The sequence below is a fragment of the Salmo salar genome, chromosome 04, assembly GCF_965601325.2.
Source record: "Salmo salar chromosome 04, fSalSal1, whole genome shotgun sequence".
In the NCBI taxonomy this organism is placed as follows: domain Eukaryota; kingdom Metazoa; phylum Chordata; class Actinopteri; order Salmoniformes; family Salmonidae; genus Salmo; species Salmo salar.
Window position 1 is genome coordinate 3,630,001 of NC_138294.1, and position 19,791 is coordinate 3,649,791.

Consider the following 19,791-nt stretch of genomic DNA (forward strand, 5'->3'; position numbering starts at 1 on the left):
ACGTACGTACGTATGATAAGGACAGATGAAACCTGACCTCCAGTGTCTCTACATTACAATCCACTGCTGCCACCTAGAGACATTAAAAATACACTGCACATATTACACAGATGCAGTACAGCAGGAACAGGGTTGGAGGGCCCTGCAGTACAGCGGGAACAGGGTTGGAGGGCCCTGCAGTACAGCGGGAACAGGGTTGGAGGGCCCTGCAGTACAGCAGGAACAGGGTTGGAGGGCCCTGCAGTACAGCGGGAACAGGGTTGGAGGGCCCTGCAGTACAGCGGGAACAGGGTTGGAGAGCCCTGCAGTACAGCGGGAACAGGGATGGAGAGCCCTGCAGTACAGCGGGAACAGGGTTGGAGAGCCCTGCAGTACAGCGGGAACAGGGTCGGAGGGCCCTGCAGTACAGCGGGAACAGGGTTGGAGAGCCCTGCAGTACAGCGGGAACAGGGATGGAGAGCCCTGCAGTACAGCGGGAACAGGGTTGGAGAGCCCTGCAGTACAGCGGGAACAGGGTCGGAGGGCCCTGCAGTACAGCGGGAACAGGGTTGGAGGGCCCTGCAGTACAGCGGGAACAGGGTTGGAGGGCCCTGCAGTACAGCGGGAACAGGGTTGGAGGGCCCTGCAGTACAGCGGGAACAGGGTCGGAGAGCCCTGCAGTACAGCGGGAACAGGGTTGGAGGGCCCTGCAGTACAGCGGGAACAGGGTTGGAGGGTCTATACTGAGTCCTCACCATATCTTTAATCTGAGACAGACTGGGTGGTGGTGGTCTATACTGAGTCCTCACCATATCTTTAATCTGAGACAGACTGGGTGGTGGTCTATACTGAGTCCTCACCATATCTTTAATCTGAGACAGACTGGGTGGTGGTGGTCTATACTGAGTCCTCACCATATCTTTGATCTGAGACAGACTGGGTGGTGGTGGTCTATACTGAGTCCTCACCATATCTTTAATCTGAGACAGACTGGGTGGTGGTCTATACTAAGTCCTCACCATATCTTTAATCTGAGACAGACTGGGTGGTGGTGGTCTATACTGAGTCCTCACCATATCGTTGATCTGAGACAGACTGGGTGGTGGTGGTCTATACTGAGTCCTCACCATATCTTTGATCTGAGACAGACTGGGTGGTGGTCTATACTGAGTCCTCACCATATCTTTAATCTGAGACAGACTGGGTGGTGGTGGTCTATACTGAGTCCTCACCATATCTTTAATCTGAGACAGACTGGGTGGTGGTGGTCTATACTGAGTCCTCACCATATCTTTAATCTGAGACAGACTGGGTGGTGGTGGTCTATACTGAGTCCTCACCATATCTTTAATCTGAGACAGACTGGGTGGTGGTCTATACTGAGTCCTCACCATATCGTTGATCTGAGACAGACTGGGTGGTGGTGGTCTATACTGAGTCCTCACCATATCGTTGATCTGAGACAGACTGGGTGGTGGTGGTCTATACTGAGTCCTCACCATATCTTTAATCTGAGACAGACTGGGTGGTGGTGGTCTATACTGAGTCCTCACCATATCGTTGATCTGAGACAGACTGGGTGGTGGTGGTCTATACTGAGTCCTCACCATATCTTTAATCTGAGACAGACTGGGTGGTGGTGGTCTATACTGAGTCCTCACCATATCTTTGATCTGAGACAGACTGGGTGGTGGTGGTCTATACTGAGTCCTCACCATATCGTTGATCTGAGACAGACTGGGTGGTGGTCTATACTGAGTCCTCACCATATCGTTGATCTGAGACAGACTGGGTGGTGGTGGTCTATACTGAGTCCTCACCATATCTTTAATCTGAGACAGACTGGGTGGTGGTCTATACTGAGTCCTCACCATATCGTTGATCTGAGACAGACTGGGTGGTGGTGGTCTATACTGAGTCCTCACCATATCTTTAATCTGAGACAGGGTGATCTGCAGCGTGACGTTCAGGGTCTTGTCTGTGTCCTCCACTGGTCTCAGAGCACTGGAGTAATTCTCCATCAGGTCGTTAAGCAGCTTCTGGGCATAACGACCCTGGGCACTGGTACACACTAGAGGGAGGGGGGAGGGGAGAGGGAGGGGAGAGGGGAGGGGGGAGGGGGAGAGGGAGGGAGGGGGGAGAGGGGAGGGGGGAGGGGGGAGAGAGGGAGGGGGGAGGGGGAGATGGGAGGGAGGGAGGGGTGGAGGGGCAGGGGGGAGGGGGAGGGAGGGAGGGGGGAGAGAGGGAGGAGGGGAGGGGGGAGGGGGGGGAGGGGGAGAGGGATGGTGGAGGGGGGGAGGGAGGGATGGAGAGGGGGGAGAGGGAGGGGGAGGGGGAGGGGAGACAGGGAGAGGGAGTGGGAGGAGAGGGGAGGGGGATGGGATGGGGAGAGGGGAGAATTAATTATCTATAATACTAATTAACACCATGATAGAGGTTCTCTCACCATCTATAATACTAATTAACACCATGATAGAGGTTCTCTCACCATTTATCTATAATACTAATTAACACCATGATAGAGGTTCTCTCACCATCTATAATACTAATTAACACCATGATAGAGGTTCTCTCACCATCTATAATACTAATTAACACCATGATAGAGGTTCTATCACCATCTATAATACTAATTAACACCATGATAGAGGTTCTATCACCATCTATAATAGCTAATTAACACCATGATAGAGGTTCTCTCACCATTTATCTATAATACTAATTAACACCATGATAGAGGTTCTCTCACCATCTATAATGCTAATTAACACCATGATAGAGGTTCTCTCACCATCTATAATACTAATTAACACCATGATAGAGGTTCTCTCACCATCTATAATACTAATTAACACCATGATAGAGGTTCTCTCACCATCTATAATACTAATTAACACCATGATAGAGGTTCTCTCACCATTTATCTATAATACTAATTAACACCATGATAGAGGTTCTCTCACCATCTATAATACTAATTAACACCATGATAGAGGTTCTATCACCATCTATAATACTAATTAACACCATGATAGAGGTTCTCTCACCATTTATCTATAATACTAATTAACACCATGATAGAGGTTCTCTCACCATCTATAATACTAATTAACACCATGATAGAGGTTCTCTCACCATCTATAATACTAATTAACACCATGATAGAGGTTCTCTCACCATTTATCTATAATACTAATTAACACCATGATAGAGGTTATCTCACCATCTATAATACTAATTAACACCATGATAGAGGTTCTATCACCATCTATAATACTAATTAACACCATGATAGAGGTTCTCTCACCATTTATCTATAATACTAATTAACACCATGATAGAGGTTCTCTCACCATCTATAATACTAATTAACACCATGATAGAGGTTCTCTCACCATCTATAATACTAATTAACACCATGATAGAGGTTCTCTCACCATCTATAATACTAATTAACACCATGATAGAGGTTCTCTCACCATCTATAATACTAATTAACACCATGATAGAGGTTCTCTCACCATCTATAATACTAATTAACACCATGATAGAGGTTCTCTCACCATCTATAATACTAATTAACACCATGATAGAGGTTCTCTCACCATCTATAATACTAATTAACACCATGATAGAGGTTCTCTCACCATCTATAATACTAATTAACACCATGATAGAGGTTCTCTCACCATCTATAATACTAATTAACAACATGATAGAGGTTCTCTCACCATTTATCTATAATACTAATTAACACCATGATAGAGGTTCTCTCACCATCTATAATACTAATTAACACCATGATAGAGGTTCTCTCACCATCTATAATACTAATTAACACCATGATAGAGGTTCTCTCACCATCTATAATACTAATTAACACCATGATAGAGGTTCTCTCACCATCTATAATACTAATTAACACCATGATAGAGGTTCTCTCACCATCTATAATACTAATTAACACCATGATAGAGGTTCTCTCACCATCTATAATACTAATTAACACCATGATAGAGGTTCTCTCACCATCTATAATACTAATTAACACCATGATAGAGGTTCTCTCACCATCTATAATACTAATTAACACCATGATAGAGGTTCTCTCACCATTTATAATACTAATTAACACCATGATAGAGGTTCTCTCACCATCTATAATACTAATTAACACCATGATAGAGGTTCTCTCACCATCTATAATACTAATTAACACCATGATAGAGGTTCTCTCACCATTTATCTATAATACTAATTAACACCATGATAGAGGTTCTCTCACCATCTATAATACTAATTAACACCATGATAGAGGTTCTCTCACCATTTATCTATAATACTAATTAACACCATGATAGAGGTTCTCTCACCATTTATCTATAATACTAATTAACACCATGATAGAGGTTCTCTCACCATTTATCTATAATACTAATTAACACCATGATAGAGGTTCTCTCACCATTCTATAATACTAATTAACACCATGATAGAGGTTCTCTCACCATTTATCTATAATACTAATTAACACCATGATAGAGGTTCTCTCACCATCTATAATACTAATTAACACCATGATAGAGGTTCTCTCACCATCTATAATACTAATTAACACCATGATAGAGGTTCTCTCACCATCTATAATACTAATTAACACCATGATAGAGGTTCTATCACCATCTATAATACTAATTAACACCATGATAGAGGTTCTCTCACCATCTATAATACTAATTAACACCATGATAGAGGTTCTCTCACCATCTATAATACTAATTAACACCATGATAGAGGTTCTATCACCATCTATAATACTAATTAACACCATGATAGAGGTTCTCTCACCATTTATCTATAATACTAATTAACACCATGATAGAGGTTCTCTCACCATCTATAATACTAATTAACACCATGATAGAGGTTCTCTCACCATCTATAATACTAATTAACACCATGATAGAGGTTCTCTCACCATTTATCCAGCAGCTGATCCACACCAGTAGAACCACCGTCTTCATGTTGCCCTGCTGCCTCCAACCAACGGATTAATTATTAAACTCGTTAAATAACAGAGACGGCCTAGCTACAATCCTCTTCTACGGAGTCCCATTGTGATCCACAGCCCAGCTACAGAACACTCTAGACAGAACACTCTAGACAGAACACTCTAGACAGAACACTGCACAGAACACTCTAGATAGAACACTCAAGATAGAACACTAGAACATAGACATTGTGTTCTAGAGTCTTGATGTTCCGCTGGTCGTTATTTTTGTGTTCCGTTGTGTCACTGTCCCCCGTGTGAGCTCTGGAACAGGAACTAGGATATCTCTACACACACACACACACACACACACACACACACACACACACACACACACACACACACACACACACACACACACACACACACACACACACACACACACACACACACACACACACACGAGCTGGGGATATCAGGTAGCACAAGGACACAGGGTGAAACCAGATACATGAACATCTATCTGCCCATACACACCCCAAGAAACACACACACACCCCAAGACACACACACACACACTCTGCCTTACTGTGTTACACACACACACACCCTGAGACAGATGTCAATCAGGCAGAGAACAACCCTTAGATCACATAGGATAACACGGGTGTCAAAAACCACTACATACATTTGGAAAGTATTCAGACTCCGGACGGAAGCCACTCCTCTGTAAAAAAAGGCACATGACAGCCCTCTTGGAGTTTGCCAAAAGGCACCTAAAGGACTCTCAAGCCTATGAGAAACAAGATTCTCTGGTCTGATGAAACTAAGATTAAACTCCTTTGGCCTGAATGCCAAGCGTCACGTCTGGAGGAAACCTGTCACCATCCCTACGGTGAAGCATGGTGGTGGCAGCATCATGCTGTGGGGATGTTTTTCAGCGGCGGAGACTGGGAGACTAGTCAGGATCGAGGGAAAGATGAACGGAGCAAAGTACAAAGAGATCCTTGATGAAAACCTGCTCCAGATCTGCTCAGGACCTCAGACTGGGGTGAAGGTTCACCTTCCAACAGGACAATGACCTTAAGCACACAGCCAAGACAATGCAGGAGTGGCTTCGGGACAAATCTCTGAACGTCCTTAAGTGGCACAGCCAGAGCCCGGACTTGAATCCGATCGAACATCTCTGGAGAGACCTGAAAATAGCTGTGCAGCGACGCTCCCCATCCAACCTGACAGAGCTTGAGAGGATCTGCAGAGAAGAATGGGAGAAACTCCCCAAATACAGGTGTGCCAAGCTTGTAGCGTCATACCCAAGAAGACTTGAGGCTGTAATCACTGCCAATGATGCTTCAACAAAGTACTGAGTAAAGGGTCTGAATACTTACAATACTAGTCCAAAGTTTGGGCATCTACTCATTCAAGGGTTTTTCTTTATTTTTACTATTTTCTACATCGTAGAATAATAGTGAAGACATCAAAACTATGAAATAACACATATGGAATCATGTAGTAACCAAAAAAAGTGTAAAACAAATCAAAATATATTTGATATTTTAAGTTCTTCAAAGTAGCCACCCTTTGCCTTGATGACAGCTTTGCACACTCTTGGCATTCTCTCAACCAGCTTCACCTGGAATACTTTTCCAACAGTCTTGAAGGAGTTCCCACATATGCTGAGCACTTGTTGGCTGCTTTTCCTTAACTCTGCGGTCCAACTCATCCCAAAACATCTCAATTGTGTTGAGGTTGGGTGATTGTGGAGGCCAGGTCATCTGATGCAGCACTCCATCACTCTCCTTCTTGGTAAAATAGCCCTTACACAGCCTGGAGTTGTGTTGGGTCATTGTCCTGTTGAAAAACAAATGTTAGTCCCACTAAGCGCAAATCAGATGGGATGGTGTATCGCTGCAGAATGCTGTGGTAGCCATGCTGGTTAAGTGTGCCTTGAATTCTAAATAAATCACAGATAGTGTCACCAGCAAAGCACCTCCACACCATCACACCTCCTCCTCCATGCTTCATGTTGGGAAATACACATGCAGAGATCATCCGTTCACCTACTCTGTGTCTCACAGACACGGCGGTTGGAACCAAAAATCTCAAATTTGGACTCATCAGACTAAAGGACAGATTTCCACCGGTCTAATGTCCATTGCTCGTGTTTCTTGGCCCAAGCAAGTCTCTTTTTATTGGTGTCCTTTAGTAGTGGTTTCTTTGCAGCAACTCGACCATGAAGGCCTGATTCATACAGTCTCCTCTGAACAGTTGATGTTGAGATGTGTCTGTTACTTGAACTTTGTGAAACATTTATCTGGGCTGCAATTTCTGAGGCTGGTAACTCTAATGAACTTATCCTCTGCAGCAGAGGTAACTCTGGGTCTTCCTTTCCTGTGGCGGTCCTCATGAGAGCCAGTTTCATCATAGCGCTTGATGGTTTTTGCAACTGCACTTGAAGAAACTTTCAAAGTTCTTGACATTTTCCGGATTGACTGACCTTCATGTCTTAAAGTAATGATGGACTGTTGCTTCTCTTTGCTTATTTCAGCTGTTCTTGCCATAATATGGACTTGGTCTTTTACCAAATAGGACTGTCTTCTGTACACCACCCCTACCTTGTCACCACACAACTGATTGGCTCAAACGCATTAAGAAGGAAAGAAATTCCACAAATTAACATTTCACTAGGCACACCTGTTAATGGAAATGCATTCCAGGTGACTACCTCATGAAGCTGGTTGAGAGAATGCCAAGAGTGTGCAACGCTGTCATCAAGGCAAAGGGTGGCTACTATGAAGTATCTCAAATATAAAAAATATATTTTGATTCGTTTAACCGTTTTTTTGGTTACTACATGATTCCATATGTGTTATTTCATAGTTTTGTCATAATAAAGAAAAACCATTGTATGAGTAGGTGTGTCCAAACTTTAGACTGGTACTGTAGGTGTGTCCAAACTTTAGACTGGTACTGTAGGTGTGTCCAAACTTTAGACTGGTACTGTAGGTGTGTCCAAACTTTAGACTGGTACTGTAGGTGTGTCCAAACTTTAGACTGGTACTGTAGGTGTGTCCAAACTTTAGACTGGTACTGTAGGGTGTGTCCAAACTTTAGACTGGTACTGTAGGTGTGTCCAAACTTTAGACTGGTACTGTAGGTGTGTCCAAACTTTAGACTGGTACTGTAGGTGTGTCCAAACTTTAGACTGGTACTGTAGGTGTGTCCAAACTTTAGACTGGTACTGTAGGTGTGTCCAAACTTTAGACTGGTACTGTAGGTGTGTCCAAACTTTAGACTGGTACTGTAGGTGTGTCCAAACTTTAGACTGGTACTGTAGGTGTGTCCAAACTTTAGACTGGTACTGTAGGTGTGTCCAAACTTTAGACTGGTACTGTAGGTGTGTCCAAACTTTAGACTGGTACTGTAGGTGTGTCCAAACTTTAGACTGGTACTGTAGGTGTGTCCAAACTTTAGACTGGTACTGTAGGTGTGTCCAAACTTTAGACTGGTACTGTAGGTGTGTCCAAACTTTAGACTGGTACTGTAGGTGTGTCCAAACTTTAGACTGGTACTGTAGGTGTGTCCAAACTTTAGACTGGTACTGTAGGTGTGTGATCCTACTGGTTACTGATCATGTGTTGTATTAACTGTGAGAGGGAGCATAATAATTAGCTTAGTCGTTTTTTACTGGACTGATGGTCTGCAGCTGATGGTCAGTCTGAGGGGAAGGAGGGAGCAGTGGAGAGGCTGCCTCTCACCTGACTCACTGTCTCCTCTCCTCTCCTCCCTCTCCCCTCTCCCTCCCTCTCTCTCTCCCCCTCCCTCCCCCCCTCTCCTCTCCCCTCTCCCTCCCTCCCCCCCTCTCCCTCATCTCCCTCACACCTGACTCACTGTCCCTCTCCCTCCCTCCCTCGCTCTCCCTCTCCCCTCCCTCTCTCTCTACCCTCCCTCCCCCCCTCTCCCTCCCTCACTCTCCCTCCCTCTCCCCTCCCTCCCTCCCCCCTCTCCCTCCCTCCCCCCCTCTCCCTCTCTCTCCCTTATCTCCCTCACACCTGACTCACTGTCCCTCTCCCCTCCCTCCCTCCCTCCCTCGCTCTCCCTCCCCTATCTCCCTCCCTCCCTCAATCTCTACCCTCCATCCCTCTCTCCCCTCCCTCCCGTCTTCCAGCTGATGGTCAGTCTGAGGGGAAGGAGGGAGCAGTGGAGAGGCTGCCTCACACCTGACTCACTGTCCCTCTCCTCTCCTCCCTCTCCCCTCCCTCCCTCTCTCTCTCTCCCCTATCTCCCTCACACCTGACCCCCTCCCTCCCTCTCCCCTCCCTCCCTCCCTCTCTCTCTCTCTCTCCCCTATCTCCCTCACACCTGACTCACCGTCACTCTCCCCTCCCTCCCTCCCTCCCTCCCTCCCCCTCTCTCTCTCCCCTCCCCTCCCCCTCTCCCTCCCTCCCTCCCTCCCTCTCTCCCTCCCTCTCTCTCTCCCCTATCTCCCTCACACCTGACTCACTGTCCCTCTCCTCTCCCCTCCCTCTCTCTCTCTCCCTCTCCCCTCCCTCCCTCCCGCCCTCTCTCTCCCCTATCTCCCTCACACCTGACTCACCGTCCCTCTCCCTCCCTCTCCCCTCCCTCCCTCCCCCCTCCCTCCCTCTCCTCTCTCTCCCCTCCCCCTCTCAGCTGAGAAAAGGGAGGACAGTTGATGGTGAAACTCAAGTAGCACTGCATTCCTTCAGCCTCATGCACCAAATTCATGTCGTTACTTCAATGACCAGAGAAAGTGAAATATTCCTCGCTATTAAAGACAAGACCGCTAATAATAACAACGCAACCTTATCGGAAACACTTTTACTAAACTCAACGATGCTGTTTGTAGCGGAGTAGGGAGAAACGCGCATTTTTATGGCTTATATAAAAGTGTTGCAACAGTTCGTTTCTGGTATCAGAACAAAATAGTCAGCACATAGTAACTTCTGATTTCGCTGTACTTTAATTAATGCAAACACGTGTGTGGTAAATGGGTTGTTCGTATATATATACGGTCTCGCTGTTTTACCTCGCAGGGTAAAACAGAGAAGAGGACGACACATCCTATTGTTCTCTCTTATATACTCTGACAGAGATAGTTCCCGCTCAATGCCGCGCCTGTCCGAGGGACGAGGAGCGTGGTTTAAACTTGCTCGTCCTGTCGTCGGCGTCCAGGCTGATAACCAGCGTCGTGACGCACTTCCTGTTGCCGGTTGTAGTTCTTCTTGTCTTCAGTTGATTTACTCGCAGTTCATATACTTAATATTGTAGCACAGCTTCCCCAGTATATTATAAAGGTTATATATTCAAATAGTCAGTTTCAACCCTAACACTTATATAAAAGTGTTGAAAGTGTTGAATAACAACTTAAACATGAAGTTAGTCATAAAAACAGCAGCTCTCTTTGCTGTGTTTTTTATTTATTTTATTTTATTTTATTACAGCTGGAGGAAACTGTGCAGACGCGGTGTATCTGAGCTCTCTGATTAGCCAGGTGTAGACCTGTAGGTGCATTTGATTTGCTCTCTGGGCCATGCCGGGTTGGCGGAGTTCTAGCTTCAGGCAGATGAAATGGTTCAACGTGGGAACACTTCGCCTTCTCGGCACTGGGGCTGCTGAATCAACTGCACCTATATAATACTGTACAATATATAATACTGTATGTAAGGAATATAGTATAGAATACTGTTGGTAAGGTATATATAATACTATATAAGATATAATACTGTACAATATATAATACTGTATGTAAGGAATATAGTATAGAATACTGTTGGTAAGGTATATATAATACTATATAAGATATAATACTGTACAATATATAATACTGTATGTAAGGAATATAGTATAGAATACTGTTGGTAAGGTATATATAATACTATATAAGATATAATACTGTACAATATATAATACTGTATGTAAGGAATATAGTATAGAATACTGTTGGTAAGGTATATATAATACTATATAATATATAATACTGTACAATATATAATACTGTATGTAAGGAATATAGTATAGAATACTGTTGGTAAGGTATATATAATACTATATAAGATATAATACTGTACAATATATAATACTGTATGTAAGGAATATAGTATAGAATACTGTTGGTAAGGTATATATAATACTATATAAGATATAATACTGTACAATATATAATACTGTATGTAAGGAATATAGTATAGAATACTGTTGGTAAGGTATATATAATACTATATAATATATAATACTGTACAATATATAATACTGTATGTAAGGAATATAGTATAGAATACTGTTGGTAAGGTATATATAATACTATATAAGATATAATACTGTACAATATATAATACTGTATGTAAGGAATATAGTATAGAATACTGTTGGTAAGGTATATATAATACTATATAATATATAATACTGTACAATATATAATACTGTATGTAAGGAATATAGTATAGAATACTGTTGGTAAGGTATATATAATACTATATAATATATAATACTGTACAATATATAATACTGTATGTAAGGAATATAGTATAGAATACTGTTGGTAAGGTATATATAATACTATATAATATATAATACTGTACAATATATAATACTGTATGTAAGGAATATAGTATAGAATACTGTTGGTAAGGTATATATAATACTATATAATATATAATACTGTACAATATATAATACTGTATGTAAGGAATATAGTATAGAATACTGTTGGTAAGGTATATATAATACTATATAATATATAATACTGTACAATATATAATACTGTATGTAAGGAATATAGTATAGAATACTGTTGGTAAGGTATATATAATACTATATAAGATATAATACTGTACAATATATAATACTGTATGTAAGGAATATAGTATAGAATACTGTTGGTAAGGTATATATAATACTATATAAGATATAATACTGTACAATATATAATACTGTATGTAAGGAATATAGTATAGAATACTGTTGGTAAGGTATATATATATAATACTATATAATATATATAATACTGTACAATATATAATACTGTATGTAAGGAATATAGTATAGAATACTGTTGGTAAGGTATATATATATAATACTATATAATATATAATACTGTACAATATATAATACTGTATGTAAGGAATATAGTATAGAATACTGTTGGTAAGGTATATATATATAATACTATATAATATATAATACTGTACAATATATAATACTGTATGTAAGGAATATAGTATAGAATACTGTTGGTAAGGTATATATAATACTATATAATATATAATACTGTACAATATATAATACTGTATGTAAGGAATATAGTATAGAATACTGTTGGTAAGGTATATATAATACTATATAATATATAATACTGTACAATATATAATACTGTATGTAAGGAATATAGTATAGAATACTGTTGGTAAGGTATATATAATACTATATAATATATAATACTGTATAATATATAATACTGTATGTAAGGAATATAGTATAGAATACTGTTGGTAAGGTATATATAATACTATATAATATATAATACTGTGTAATATATAATACTGTTGGTAAGGTTTATAATACAATATAATATATAATACTGTTGGTAAGGTTTATAATACAATATAATATATAATACTGTTGGTAAGGTTTATAATACCATATAATACTGTTGGTAAGGTTTATAATACTATATAATACTGTGTAATATATAATACTGTTCGTAAGGTATATATAATACTATATAATATATAATACTGTGTAATATATAATACTGTTGGTAAGGTTTATAATACAATATAATATATAATACTGTTGGTAAAGTTTATAATACTATATAATACTTTTGGTAAGGTATATAATCAGTGTTGTAAAGTACTTAAGTAGTACTTTAAAGTATTTTTTACTTAAGTCGTTTTTTGGGTGTATCTGTACATTACTTAACTATTCATATTTTTGACAACTTTTACTTCACTACATTCCTAAAGAAAATATTGTACTTTTTACTCCATAAATGTTCCCTGACAACCAAAAGTGCTCGTTATATTTTGAATGCTTAGCAGGACAGGAAAATGGTCCAATTCACGCACTTATCAAGAGAAAATCCCTGGTCATCCCTACTGCCTCTGATCTGGTGGACTCACTAAACAGAGAATATCCCTGGTCATCCCTACTGCCTCTGATCTGGAGGACTCACTAAACAGAGAACATCCCTGGTCGTCCCTACTGCCTCTGATCTGGAGGACTCACTAAACAGAGAACATCCCTGGTCATCCCTACTGCCTCTGATCTGGAGGACTCACTAAACAGAGAACATCCCTGGTCATCCCTACTGCCTCTGATCTGGAGGACTCACTAAACAGAGAACATCCCTGGTCGTCCCTACTGCCTCTGATCTGGAGGACTCACTAAACAGAGAACATCCCTGGTCATCTCTACTGCCTCTGATCTGGAGGACTCACTAAACTCAAATGCTTCCTTTGTTAATAATTTCTGAGTGTTGGAGTGTGCCCCTGGCTATCCGTAAATTTAAAAAACAAAAAAGATTGTGCCATCTGGTTTGCTTCCTATAAGGAATTTGAAATTATTCATACTTTTACTTTTAGTACTTAAATATATTTGAGCAATTCTTGTCACGTCCTGACCAGTAAAGGGGGTTATTTGTTATTGTAGTTTGGTCAGGGCGTGGCAGGGGGGGGTGGTGTTTGTTTTATGTGTTTCGGGTTTTTTTGGTTTATGTTCTATGTTAGTATATTTCTATGTTTATTCTAGTGTGTCTATTTCTATGTTTAAGTTTTCTTGGGTTGACCTTCAATTGGAGGCAGCTGTTCCTCGTTGCCTCTAATTGAAGGTCCTATTTAGTAGGGGTGTTTTTTTCCCCCATGGGTTTTTGGTGGGTAGTTGTCTCCGTGTGTTGTCAGTGAACCTTACAGGACTGTTTTTTCATCGTTTGTTTGTTTGTTGTATAAGTGTTATTTGTTTTTGTTTTCTTCAATAAAAGAAGATGAGCGTACGTATATACCCGCTGCGTTTTGGTCCACTCACTACGACGATTGTGACAAATCCCTTTACTTTTGGTACTTCAGTATATTTAAAACCAAATACTTGTAACGCCCTGGCCATAGAGAGGGTTTTTTTTTTTTTGTTAATCTATTTTGGTTAGGCCAGGGTGTTACATGGGTGGGCGTTCTATGTTTATTTTTCTATGTTGGTTTGTTTCTTTGGTTTCGGCCGTGTGTGGCTCCCAATCAGGAACAGCTGTAGTTCGTTGTTGCTGATTGGGAGTCATACACAGGCAGCCTGTGTTTTTACTTTGGGGTTTTGTGGGTGGTTGTTTTCTGTTGAGAGTTTTTTTCCTGACAGGACTGTTTTGCTGTCGTCTTTGGTTTATTTTTGTAAAGTGTTCTCTTTTCCAATTAAATGTTTCAAAGATGAACGCACATCCTCCGCTGCACCTTGGTCTCATTGCGACGACGGCCGTTACAGAATCACCCACCAAGAAACGGACCAAGCAGCGGAGGAAGGAGAGGCACCAGGAGAGGAGCTATCGGGAGTCGTGGACATGGGAGGAATTACTGGACGGTAAAGGACCATGGGCTCAAGCTGGGGAGTATCGCCGCCCGCAGTGGGAGATCGAGGCGGCGATAGCTGAGAGGTGCTGGTATGAGGCAAGGGGGGGGGGGGGGGGGCACACGGGGAGTGTGGCGGAGTCAGGTTGGAGACCTGAGACAACTCCCCGTGCTTACAGGAGGCAGCGCAGTACTGGTCAGGCACCGTGTTATGCGGTAAAGCGCACGGTGTCCCCACTACGCGTTGATAGCCCGGAGCGCTACATGCCAGCCCCCCGCAAGTGCCATGTGAGAGTGGGCATCGAGCCAGGTCGGAGTGTTGCAGCTCAGCGCATCTGGTCTCCGGTGCGCTGTCTCGGTCCAGGCTATCCTGCACCGGCGCTGCGCACTGTGTCTCCGGGGTGCTGGGAGGGCCCAGTTCGGCCTATGCCTGCGCTCCGCCCGTGCCGGGCAAAAGTGGGCATTCAGCCTGGAGTTTGGGTGGCAAGCCTACGCACCAGAACTCCAGTGCTCCCCCACAGCCCGGTTTATCCTGTGCCTCCTCCCAGGATCATGCCTCCAGTGGGTCTCTCCAGCCTGGTAAGTCCTGTGCCTGCGCCCAGAGCCGCCCGCCAGTCCAGAGCCGCCAGGGTCGCCCGCCAGCCGGGCGCAGCCAGGGTTGCCCGCCAGTCCTCCGGCACAGCTAGGGGGGCCACCTTAGTGGGCTAAGCCAAGGGTGGAGCGGGGTCCACGTCCCGCACCCGAGCCGCCGCCGTAAGAAGGCCCACCCAGACCCTCCCCTTCAGAGTCAGGTTTTGCGGCCGGAGTCCGCACCTTTGGGGGGGGGTACTGTAACGCCCTGGCCATAGAGAGGGTTTTTTTTTGTTATCTATTTTGGTTAGGCCACCTTGGTCTCATTACGATGACAGCCATTACAATATTTTTTAGACTTTAACTCAAGTAGTATTTTACCGGGTGACTTTCACTTTTACTGGAGTCATTTTCTATTAAAGTATCTTTACTTTTACTAATTTTAGTACTTTTTCCACCCCTGTATATAATACTAAATAAATACTATATAATACTATTAAGCTAAATAATATTGTATAATATATAATACTACTATATGTAACTAACCACTAAGTACAAACTGCTGTGAGAGGCTTCAGTGTGTCACTGAGTTAAGGTATATAATACTATAGGTATATAATACTATAGGTATATAATACTATATGTATATAATTCTATAGGTATATAATTCTATAGGTATATAATACTATATGTATATAATACTATAGGTATCTAATACTATAGGTATATAATACTATATGTATATAGTTCTATAGGTATATAATACTATATGTATATAATTCTATAGGTATATAATACTATATGTATATAATACTATATGTAACTAACCACTATGTAGACAGGACCTGTCATAGTACAAACTGCTGTGAGAGGCTTCAGTGTGTCACTGAGTTTCTGTGGTGAAGAGATGATAAAACAGGTGCTTCCTGCTGCTGGGGGAGGTGGAGGGGGGTGAGGAGAGGAGAGAGGGGAGAGGAGAGGGGGGTAGAGGGGAGGGAGGGGGGAGAGGGAGGGAGGGGGGGAGAGGGAGGGGAGAGGGAGGGGGGAGGAGAGGAGAGGAGAGGGGGGAGAGGGGAGGGGGTGAGGAGAGGAGAGGGAGGGGGAGAGGAGAGGAGAGGAGAGGGAGGGGGGAGAGGAGAGGGGGGGAGAGGAGAGGGGAGAGTGGGAGGGGAGAGGGAGGGGAGAGGAGAGGAGAGGGGGGTGAGGGAGGAAAGAGAGAGAGACAGACAGGGGGAGAGAGGAGAGGGGGGAGGGGTAGAGGAGAGGGAGGGGAGAGGGGAGGAGAGGGGAGGGAGGGGGGAGAGGAGAGAGAGAGAGGGAGGGAGGAGGAGAGGGTGGTAGAGGGGATGGAGGGGGGAGAGGGAGGGGGGTAGAGGGAGGGGAGAGGGAGAGAGAGAGAGAGGGAGAGGGAGAGAGAGAGAGAGACAGAGAGAGAGAGAGAGAGAGAGAGAGAGAGACAGAGAGAGAGGGAGAGAGAGAGAGAGAGAGAGAGGGAGAGGGAGAGGGAGAGGGAGAGGGAGAGGGAGAGGGAGAGGGAGAGGGAGAGGGAGAGAGAGAGAGAGAGGGAGAGGGAGAGGGAGAGGGAGAGGGAGAGGGAGAGGGAGAGGGAGAGGGAGAGAGAGAGAGAGAGGGAGATGGAGAGAGAGAGAGAGAGAGAGAGAGAGACAGAGAGAGAGAGAGAGATGGTTTCATGTGACGGGGTTGTAGGAGAGAAGCATTCGAAAGCGTAGCTCTGTAGAGATCAGTGTGACCACACAGAGCAACAGCTTTTCACGACTCCAAAAACAGACTTAAACAGTCTGAGTTTTGTAGTTTGAAGCCACGTTAAAATATTGTTACAGAGGTAGAGAGGCTGAGGGACTGGTTTCCCGTATTACAGACTATATAGTAGTAGTAGTATAATATTGGTGTTACAGAGGTAGAGAGGCTGAGGGACTGGTTTCCCGTATTACAGACTATATAGTAGTAGTAGTATAATATTGGTGTTACAGAGGTAGAGAGGCTGAGGGACTGGTTTCCCGTATTACAGACTATATAGTAGTAGTAGTAGTATAATATTGGTGTTACAGAGGTAGAGAGGCTGAGGGACTGGTTTCCCGTATTACAGACTATATAGTAGTAGTAGTATAATATTGGTGTTACAGAGGTAGAGAGGCTGAGGGACTGGTTTCCCGTATTACAGACTATATAGTAGTAGTAGTAGTATAATATTGGTGTTACAGAGGTAGAGAGGCTGAGGGACTGGTTTCCCGTATTACAGACTATATAGTAGTAGTAGTATAATATTGGTGTTACAGAGGTAGAGAGGCTGAGGGACTGGTTTCCCGTATTACAGACTATATAGTAGTAGTAGTATAATATTGGTGTTACAGAGGTAGAGAGGCTGAGGGACTGGTTTCCCGTATTACAGACTATATAGTAGTAGTAGTAGTATAATATTGGTGTTACAGAGGTAGAGAGGCTGAGGGACTGGTTTCCCGTATTACAGACTATATAGTAGTAGTAGTATAATATTGGTGTTACAGAGGTAGAGAGGCTGAGGGACTGGTTTCCCGTATTACAGACTATATAGTAGTAGTAGTATAATATTGGTGTTACAGAGGTAGAGAGGCTGAGGGACTGGTTTCCCGTATTACAGACTATATAGTAGTAGTAGTAGTATAATATTGGTGTTACAGAGGTAGAGAGGCTGAGGGACTGGTTTCCCGTATTACAGACTATATAGTAGTAGTAGTATAATATTGGTGTTACAGAGGTAGAGAGGCTGAGGGACTGGTTTCCCGTATTACAGACTATATAGTAGTAGTAGTATAATATTGGTGTTACAGAGGTAGAGAGGCTGAGGGACTGGTTTCCCGTATTACAGACTATATAGTAGTAGTAGTATAATATTGGTGTTACAGAGGTAGAGAGGCTGAGGGACTGGTTTCTCGTATTACAGACTATATAGTAGTAGTAGTAGTATAATATTGGTGTTACAGAGGTAGAGAGGCTGAGGGACTGGTTTCCCGTATTACAGACTATATAGTAGTAGTAGTAGTATAATATTGGTGTTACAGAGGTAGAGAGGCTGAGGGACTGGTTTCCCGTATTACACTCTAATCCAGAGTGATTTACAGTCAGTGTATTGATCTAATATATCAGTCAGGGTATTGATCGACAGGTATCTGTTACATAATAACATATCAGTCAGGGTATTGATCGACAGGTATCTGTTACATAATAACATATCAGTCAGAGTATTGATCGACATGTACCTGTTACATAATAACATATTAGTCAGGGTATTGATCGACAGGTATCTGTTACATAATAACATATCAGTCAGGGTATTGATCGACAGGTATCAGTTAGTCTCCATTCAGAAAGCTTTTAAGTCGTGGATCAGGCTTCATCTGTGTCTGGGAAACCAGCCCTAACTGTTGTAACTGACTACTAACTAAAAACTACTGTCAGTGATAAAGAGGTAAAGATACAGACTGTTACTGTCAGGGTTAATGTTACAGAGCTCTAGAGACTGTTACTGTCAGGGTTAATGTTACAGAGCTCTAGAGACAGTTACTGTCAGGGTTAATGTTACAGAGCTCTAGAGACTGTTACTGACTGTCAGGGTTAATGTTACAGAGCTCTAGAGACTGTTACTGTCAGGGTTAATGTTACAGAGCTCTAGAGACTGTTACTGTCAGGGTTAATGTTACAGAGCTCTAGAGACTGTTACTGACTGTCAGGGTTAATGTTACAGAGCTCTAGAGACTGTTACTGTCAGGGTTAATGTTACAGAGCTCTAGAGACTGTTACTGTCAGGGTTAATGTTACAGAGCTCTAGAGACTGTTACTGTCAGGGTTAATGTTACAGAGCTCCAGAGACTGTTACTGTCAGGGTTAATGTTACAGAGCTCTAGAGACTGTTACTGTCAGGGTTAATGTTACAGAGCTCTAGAGACTGTTACTGTCAGGGTTAATGTTACAGAGCTCTAGAGACTGTTACTGTCAGGGTTAATGTTACAGAGCTCTAGAGACTGTTACTGTCAGGGTTAATGTTACAGAGCTCCAGAGACTGTTACTGTCAGGGTTAATGTTACAGAGCTCCAGAGACTGTTACTGTCAGGGTTAATGTTACAGAGCTCTAGAGACTGTTACTGACTGTCAGGGTTAATGTTACAGAGCTCTAGAGACTGTTACTGTCAGGGTTAATGTTACAGAGCTCTACAGACTGTTACTGTCAGGGATAATGTTCCAGAGCTCTAGAGACTGTTACTGTCAGGGTTAATGTTACAGAGCTCTAGAGACTGTTACTGTCAGGGTTAATGTTACAGAGCTCTAGAGACTGTTACTGTCAGGGTTAATGTTACAGAGCTCCAGAGACTGTTACTGTCAGGGTTAATGTTACAGAGCTCTAGAGACTGTTACTGTCAGGGTTAATGTTACAGAGCTCTAGAGACTGTTACTGACTGTCAGGGTTAATGTTACAGAGCTCTAGAGACTGTTACTGACTGTCAGGGTTAATGTTACAGAGCTCTAGAGACTGTTACTGTCAGGGTTAATGTTACAGAGCTCTAGAGACTGTTACTGTCAGGGTTAATGTTACAGAGCTCTAGAGACTGTTACTAACTGCCAACTAAAGCTGCTGCGGTCATATCTCTGATCTCAACCTTCACCTCACCACAACACAACACAGTCATCATC

General features: G+C 42.7%; 1 protein-coding gene across 1 annotated transcript in view; it reads right to left on the minus strand.

The window, feature by feature from the left end:
• Window positions 1-5,003, minus strand: part of LOC123731863 (neuronal acetylcholine receptor subunit alpha-9-I-like) — a 26,146-nt gene extending 21,143 nt beyond the window's left edge. The window contains exons 1-2 of the mRNA XM_082973926.1: window positions 4,958-5,003; window positions 1,905-2,050 (exon numbers count right to left, since the gene is read on the minus strand). Coding sequence (XP_082830052.1) covers window positions 1,905-2,050; window positions 4,958-5,003 — 192 coding nt within the window. The remainder of the gene's footprint in view (window positions 1-1,904; window positions 2,051-4,957) is intronic.
• Between the last annotated feature and the right edge of the window lie 14,788 nt (window positions 5,004-19,791).